General features: G+C 40.1%; 3 protein-coding genes across 4 annotated transcripts; 1 reads left to right on the forward strand and 2 right to left on the reverse strand.

Moving 5' to 3' along the window:
• The first annotated feature begins 542 nt into the window (after window positions 1–542).
• LOC108096316 lies at window positions 543–1,148 on the forward strand. 2 transcript variants are annotated; one of them, XM_017197831.1, is made up of 2 exons: window positions 543–901; window positions 949–1,148. In XM_017197831.1, exons 1-2 carry the CDS (start codon window positions 631–633, stop codon window positions 957–959), a joined length of 282 nt encoding a protein of 93 aa, XP_017053320.1. In that variant the 5' UTR covers window positions 543–630; the 3' UTR covers window positions 960–1,148. The 2 variants fall into 2 exon arrangements, with proteins under 2 accessions (XP_017053320.1, XP_017053310.1); XM_017197821.1 differs by having other exon boundaries at window positions 545–1,148.
• A 2,815-nt stretch (window positions 1,149–3,963) lies between these two features.
• Window positions 3,964–5,349, reverse strand: LOC108096246. The gene is made up of 2 exons (XM_017197689.2): window positions 5,180–5,349; window positions 3,964–5,109 (listed from the first exon to the last, which is right to left on the reverse strand). Exons 1-2 carry the CDS (start codon window positions 5,255–5,257, stop codon window positions 4,348–4,350), a joined length of 840 nt encoding a protein of 279 aa, XP_017053178.1. The 5' UTR covers window positions 5,258–5,349; the 3' UTR covers window positions 3,964–4,347.
• Window positions 5,350–5,485: 136 nt separating this feature from the next.
• Window positions 5,486–6,222, reverse strand: LOC108096312 (E3 ubiquitin ligase complex SCF subunit sconC-like). Its single transcript, XM_017197808.2, has one exon. The coding sequence runs from the start codon at window positions 6,129–6,131 to the stop codon at window positions 5,697–5,699; it is 435 nt and encodes a 144-aa protein (XP_017053297.1). The 5' UTR covers window positions 6,132–6,222; the 3' UTR covers window positions 5,486–5,696.
• Between the last annotated feature and the right edge of the window lie 1,780 nt (window positions 6,223–8,002).

An 8,002-nucleotide genomic window follows, 5' to 3' on the forward strand; every position in this document is an offset into this window, starting at 1 on the left:
TGCCTCTGTCCGTTGTCCGATGTCCAGAGTCCAGAGTCCTGTGTCCTGCATCCCGTGTCCTGCTTCCCGTGTCCTCCATCCCGTGTCCTGCATCCCGTGTCCTGCATCCCTTGTCCGCTGTCCGTCGTCTGCCGCCTGAGGTTGGCCGCTCTGCGGTGCCGAGACTGCGGCCCGATCATTCATTTGTCAAGTTGTCAGGACACGGTTCGGCAGGCGGCAGTTGGCGGGAAAGCTGCCTTTGACACCAAGTGCGCCATTTAGATTTCACGGCTGCCCAATGTGCCTATAAGTTAGCTTTGTTGCTAAATTTGCACTTCAGCAAAATTACCAAACCAAGATAAGTTTTTGAGTTCAAAGAAGTGCAAAGTTTAAAGGGAACTAAGTTAGATTTCGCCGAGATTTTTATGGAAATAGTTATTAAGGTATTTTATGATGAATTAGTTTGGTTAACTTAGAAAAACTAAATTGAAAACGGTATTTGATAAAAGGTTTTATAAGAGAAGTAACTCCTTTAAACAACTTACCTACCTTAGCATTCAACATCTCTATGATCAGCTTATCTGGTCAAATTTAGTTCTAAAACAAACTCCAAACACTTTGGATATATTTTTACTCAAAAGACAAGCAAAAATGGATTCCGGCGATAGAATCTCACAGGAGGATCACATTCCCTTTATTGACCGTTTATCTGAGTGGACCAAATCGAGTGACATCAAGTCCGGTGAAATGGGACGAATTTTGGCCATTCTTCTAACAGTGATTGTGATTTGTTATGTAATTCTCCTGGTGGCTCGGATTGTGGTGACTTTGGCCTTGCCCACCTTGGTTATTGTGGTTCTTCTGCTGGTCTATCGCTTTGTCAGCCTTTCGGAAATGGAGGATGGTATCAAGGAAGTGCCTGGTATGCTGACTTCGGTTATGAACTTTATCACTGACATCTTTCCAAAGGCAGTTACTAAATAGATTGCCTTGAAGCAAAAGGAGTTCGTAAATTTATAATAAATATTTGGCAATAATTCTCAGTCTTATACAGCAAGAACGAGCTTAATATTGTGATTCGGTCTAATTTTAAAAGTTAATATTGTTAATATCATGTTCACAAAATTTAAATGAAATATATGTCATATTCATACATGGTTCCAATAAGATCTCATTCGTAATTGTGAGTTCACAAATAAGAGCAAACTCAAAGAAAACAATACCGAGAATGGGATTCCATTAACTGAAAGCAACTGGAAATTGTAGTTTGTGAAAGCTGACAGCCATCCTCGTCGTGCAAATTCTCAAATTTCCCAACATCATTTCAGTCCTTAGCACTGTCCCATTATTTATTTATAGCCCCAACGTTGTTCACATATCGATAACCGAGTTTGCCATCAACATTCCTGTCAGGACATTTAAAGGCCTAACAACCAGACAATGAGTGGGGCACAGAGAGACAGTTACGGGACAGAAGTTGCAGCACAGACAGAATCCATGTTTATGTCCTTCTGCCCGGGCAACAAAAATGGCAAAATGCAGCCCGCCGACACTTCGTCCTCCTCCCGCCTGTCCTCACTTTTCCCCCAATTTCCACACCCCCCTTTTTGAATAGTTTGCCTTCCGTTTTTGCAGGAGTGTGCGACTGTGTGGGCCAAGTTTTGTCTCGTTGTTTTCACCATTGACCGTGACGCTCGTTTCGCCGGCGCGGATGCGAACTTTGTTGCTATTTCGCCAACTATCCTTTCACCCCCCTTTTACCTCCCCCTATTACCTCCCCACCCCCTTTGCCACCCCCTTTTGCCCTGGTCCATCTATGGAAACGTGCGTTGTCTGCTACCTGACGGTTGACTTTCTTCCTCTAATGAAATGCGGTTACAAATGCAATTTTACATTTTTCACAAAAAAGCATTTTATCTGTCGACGCCAGGCACAGCCCGAAAACGCAGACTCCAAACTCCAGGATGCGACTACGAAGTTGTATACACTCAGGGAAAATACTACAAAGCTTGATTACCATCATCAAAAATTAATTCGAATTTTTATAGTTATACTACTACTGCTTCTGAAGTATTATTTCAGAATTGTGGTTCACAAATTTAAGAACATGAAGAGGACAAGTATAGATTGTTGATCTCTTTGGTTTGTATAACAAAATAAACTTTAAGTGGATGTAGCGCACCTTACCTTCAATTTAATTAAAGAATATTTTTCGAAATGTACTCCCGGCAAAAGCACACGAAAACCTGGCAGTAGTCAGTGCACGTGACATCCATGTGTCGCTGTCTCCCCCTTTTTCCCCGCTTTTCCAATCGGGGTGGGAATTTCCTCCATTGTGTTTGTGTTGCGAGCGTGTTCCTGTTCAGGACGATGTCCCCAAGCTCGGCCACTATCTCCCCACCATTCCCACTATCCGACGACGAGTCGTCAGCTTGTTTGCACCTTGTCGAAATTAGTGTTTGTACCGAAATGAACACGATTTGTTTGACCAGCAGGTGTTGAAAATACACTGCGCTCCATGGTCGAGTTGGTTTTCGGTTGTAGTCCCTCGCTACTCTCCCACCCACAACCACCCACCCACTTTTATCGCCCATCTGCTCCGCTTTGCCGTGTCATACGCGGCGTATGGGTAATGTTTTTCAAATTGTTGCGGTCAGTTTGAGAGACATTTGGCCGGAATTGCTCTGTTTTGTTTCGGATTCTACGCTGGCAGCGGTCTAACGTGGTTGTTGTGCCATTTTATAAACATCATGTGTACTTTGTTGTTTGGGTTGTACAATTTGTATATTCATGTATGACCACTGGGTCCACTCACGCCAAAAAAGGGTAATACCTCAAGCTGTTTAGAAACATTATTTTTTGTGGCATCATTAACATATTGTTTGCTTCGGTTGAGGGGAAATTAGTGGTCTTTAACGTATAACACTAATTTCATTGTAAATCCAGTCAAGTACTTTATTTAAAAATGTTTCCTCAAACTTGTTTAATTTCAAAATAATACTAATAACAATAATGCTAACTAAACAATTGTCATTCTGCAAAATAATAATATCTACTTTTATTAGGATGGCATGTAATAAAATATCTATGAAATCTTTTTCCCGACAGTACAAATAAACATAAACAACTTCCCTTAGGTAAAATATTAATGCCCGACATCATTTTTCCATTGCCATTTTTCATTGCCAACGACCGTCAAAACGCTGAAGTGCGGCCAAAATATGTCAGACTGCAAATCAAAATGGCAGACAGCACTGACAAATAAACAGTCACTCAGCCAAGCAGACGAGTGCAGCAAATGGAGAGACATTCCAGACAGAAGGACATTCAAACTCGCCAGACAGATGCTGATGATTGCCGCAAGGTTTGCGTTTCAATGCCAAAAATTGCGAAGGTAAGTAAGTGCAGCATAGGCCGCCTGTCATGAATGAATGGATGGATGGTTGGATGACTTGCTGGGTGGGTTACCCTCATATTCCGGCAAACTCATTAACAAGTTGGCACATAAAGGCCCAGAAAACTACTCGGCGGTGAGCGAAAGAAGTCAATGCCTTGGCGACAAGCTGCCGCATCAGCAGCCGCAACTAATGGCTGCCAGACTTGTGTCGGTTTAGGAGTTCTCTCCTCCGACTTCCCGACTTCCACAGCCACTACAGCCCTGGCAAACTTCTTTTTCGGCAAGGCCAAGGCAAATACTTGGCGGCTGTGTGCAAGTTTTATTAAAAGCCAACAGTCGACGGCGACATCCTGCAAGCGGTTGGCCAAAGTTGTGGACTGGGGTAGAAGGCTACGGTTTGATAAATACAACCAAAATTATTTCGGCTAAAAGTACAGATGAGATCCTTGAACTTGACTACGTTTGGAAATTTAATTGTGCAAGAGAACTCACTGATAACCTAACTTTACTTATTGATCTAATGATCATCTAAACATAAATTTTCATTCATTCATTAAAAGTGAACAACACTTCATTTAAAAAAAATATATATATTTTATCCACACACATTAATTTATTAAAATTTATATTTTAAGAAAACTGTTTTCTTAAATTTTTTCCAAATTATTCAGTATTTTCTAGCCAACCCTAAGTTGCCCATTAAACTATACTTTCCTTACACTGTAGCACAATTTTTTCATAGCCAATAAGCACTTTACTGGCAATTCAAGAGGCAAGTACCGCGAAAATTATGGCTTACATGTGTTGCCAGTCGCAAACTACTCATTGGAACTGCGGATTTCTGAGGCGACGTCGCCAGTCGAAGAACAGACGGAGTAAGTTGCGATTTCCTTTGCCAAGATGGAGTTCCAAGTTCCAAGTCGAAATTGTAACCGGAGTGGTGTGGGTTAGAAGAGGAGTTCCCTTTCCCCCTAAGTGTGCAGATGGTCCTCGCAGCAGGCCGAGTGGGTTGCATAACAGCGACATTGGCCAGTGGGGCAGCAACATTGCCTCAATATCGTGGTGCTGTAGGGAAATACGATGATCTTCCACTGATTGCCAAGTTCGAGGGTCTCGTAGTGATAGCCCCTCTTGTAGATCACCATGGGCGTATGGTTCATATAGTATGGCATTATTTCCAGCAGACAGGCATCCATGCAGTTCACAAAGAACTGAACGCACTTAATCAGCTTGGCCAAGGTGTAAACACTCGAGATGCCCTCGTCGAAGAAGTAGACCGCATCGAACTTCGGTGTCTCTGCCCCGAAGATTTCCGCTACTTTCTGCATAGTGGTGAAGGTGTGCAGAGTCGTACACCCCGATGGTCCGCTGGGAAAGAACAAGTGGGTGACCCCACTCGTTACCAAAATCGGACTGGCACAAGCCGGAGCATCGGCCACATCGGCCAGAACGTATTTAACCGGTCTTAGTCCGTGTTTCAGCTCCTCAACCGCTCGCACGAAATTTGGGTGGTTGGCCACATGCGGCCTCAGCTGTCGGAAGCGACTCCGCAGCCTTTCGATGAACTCATCCCGGATCGAATGGTGCACCGCCACCGAGGCCATCGGAAATGGCTGGAATGGCTCCTGCATCAACTCCGCCAAACAATAGGCGGCCGTATTCAGATCGCCGTCCTTGCAAACGCACATGAAACGGGCTCCCGGCCAAAACTTCGTCTTTCTCATATCGTGCCTCTAATCGGAATTAGATATGTATGTATTAATATATTAATATGAATCGGCAAATATTTCTTTCAGAACTCACTATCCTTGGGCCACGCCTGTTGCATCGCAAATTATGCACTAGATCGTGCGATACAAAATTTGTCTTAATCTCACACATGGCCACAAGTAAATTTTTCCGATTCTCACAAACAATTTATTTTAAAACTAATAAATACGGTGACTGTTATAGAATTTGATATTTGAAGTGAATGTTAGCTACTACTCTTTTAACTAGGAACATCAAAGAAACGAAAATAAGGATAATTACGAGTAAAAAAAGTTGTGGAAAAAAAGAAACGTCAGAGAATCCAACCAATAGCAAAACATCAAAATAAAAAATAATCGCTAAGCAGTCAATACATATTTAATAATTTATAAAAATCTATTGTCATACAATTTTACAATTGATAAAAATATTTGATTTTACACATAATTTCTTGCAATCGACAGTAATTTTATCTGATTTCTGTGATAAAGCGACTATAATAATTTTTAATTTTTACAGCTGACAATCCTCTGAGTAGCTTGGGGTGATTGCTTGAAAACAACTCTCATCTTCAACTACTTCTTGTGGTAAAAAGACTGTTAATCTCCTCGGTGCTGCTGCAAGAGTTGATTGCAGCAGCCATAAGCTCGGCTCCAGCGTGCAACAAGCTGTCCAAGTTCAGATAATTTGAGGCCAATAGGATTTGCAACAGGAACTGACAGTCGGCATTCTCCTCCAAGAGAAAGAGTTCTTTAAGCATATCCTTTCCCTCCACTTTTATGTTACCTTCATAATCTAACAACACTGTGCACCAAGCGATTATGAAGTCAAGGGTCCTGGCATCGACCCTCGGAAGAGGAATGACCTCGTCAGGTTTTCCCATGATCGGCATTTCGGCAAGAACGCCCATCTGTTCAATCAATCGAATGTCCACTGTATGAACCACGCCATCGCTTGTCTCCAGTTTCACAAATTTTGGGTCTTCCAACTCCTGAGTGGAAGACATACTGAGTAGCAATATGTTTAAGATTTTGTACGAACTCAAATTTAAAATGGCATCTGCATTAAATGGTTTCAGCTAGACAACTGTTCAGTTGAGAAATTTTTAAGGTAGGCTTTCGGATTTACAAAACATATGCCAACTAGGTTTTTAAAAATATTTAGTAAATTAAAATTTAAAAAAAAACAAATTAATGGTTGCAAAAGCATTCCTTCTTCTTTTTTATTAAATTTACTTTAGCCAATCGATCGTCATTTAAGTTCACTTATTTTTGTACTGCTTACCAGAGACACTAAATATAGCAATCAAACTCGGATTAAAGCCCCAAATTTAATATGCAAAATCTTTGAAGCCTCCCAAATTGAGCAATCAAAAGTTCTGGGAAATTAACTCCCAAAGCTGGGAGCTTCCACACTTTGGGCTGCTTTTGGGCGAAGTCGAGTCCCTTTAGTCATATGTATATCGCATACTCACTTATGCCGAAAAGTTAATGGAACCATGGAAAGGCGAGATTTCCATGGAATAAAGCAGAATTTTCGCAAACACACACAAACAACTAACGAAAACAAATCAAGCGCAAAGTAAACCCAGCCGAGAAAAAATAACATTTTGCCGCGATAAGAAACTTGCTCAGACTTTCAGCAACGCATTGCAGAAAGAGACAGAGCAAATAGAGTGAGCGAGAGAGGGAAAGTCTGCAAGAAACTCCAGGAATAAGGACAATGCTAATGCCATTTGCTCAAGTGCCATCAACTGAGGCAACCTCGTGTCATATAAGGTCTAAACAAAGGTAATAAACAAGTTAGTCATTGCGTTTATACACTTGCTTTCGAGAACTTATCTTTATACATATTATGATTAATATTAAGGCTTAAGGCTTAATAAGAAATTATAAAATTAGAAAAGCCTTGAGGTTTTTAAATTATATTTTCAATAGATTTCAAGTATTTAATTCAAACTTTCAAAAGGTTAGATCAGAACTCACGCTCTGATTTGTTAAAAATATTATTTACAAAAGTTATTTTTTAAAGTTTCTTTAAAAATCACAAAAATTTGATAGCTAATCTTTTAGAGTGTTAAGTAGTCCTCACTTTCAACTTTTATATTATATTAACATTATTTGTCTCAATGGTGGGCGTGGCTCTTCCCAGCTGTAAAGCACATAAAGTCCTAAAACCCATCTCCGGCACATTTGCAACCAGCCATAAAGAAGATTTATAAAACAACAACAATGAACATATTTACATTACAGCGCACATTTATTTTTCGGATTTTATTTTTGCACAAGCTAAACAAAACAAATAAAGCTTTAATATTCAACTGAATGCAATGAAAATTAAATTACTAATTTGTTTTGCGGTCGATTTGTTTACTGACTAGAAAATGAACAGTAGCAGAAAAAGTTACAGCTACAGTGCATGCCAAAAATATTTAATACATTTTAAAACCAATAAATAAGTTGCATAAATATTTGTTTCTCGCTAAAATGTTTATTTTGTTGAAATACGGATTAAAGCGATTCACAAGAAGAGTTTATAAAAAGAAAAAATTCAATAATCGAAACTTGTTTATGAAAAAAATATTACGCAGTTAGGTTTGTCATTTAAAACATCAACTAAATATAAATATATGCTAAACTTATTAGCTTAGCGCACTTTAGAAGTCCACCACTGTTGGCCAACCAATTGATGCATGTCAACCAAAAAAGAGACTGCGTGCTGACAAAAATTAACTAAAACATCCGTCGCAGCTAGTCAACAGCCATGGTCCATTCAATTATTAATTTTGCATGCAATCCCGAATTTGAATTTCATTTATGCAACGTTTTAATTAAATTTTTTGCTTCTCGTGCAGCTCTAACCGCACTCACACCCCCA

Source organism: Drosophila ficusphila, unplaced genomic scaffold (assembly GCF_018152265.1).
Source record: "Drosophila ficusphila isolate 14025-0441.05 unplaced genomic scaffold, ASM1815226v1 contig_791, whole genome shotgun sequence".
Classification (NCBI taxonomy): domain Eukaryota; kingdom Metazoa; phylum Arthropoda; class Insecta; order Diptera; family Drosophilidae; genus Drosophila; species Drosophila ficusphila.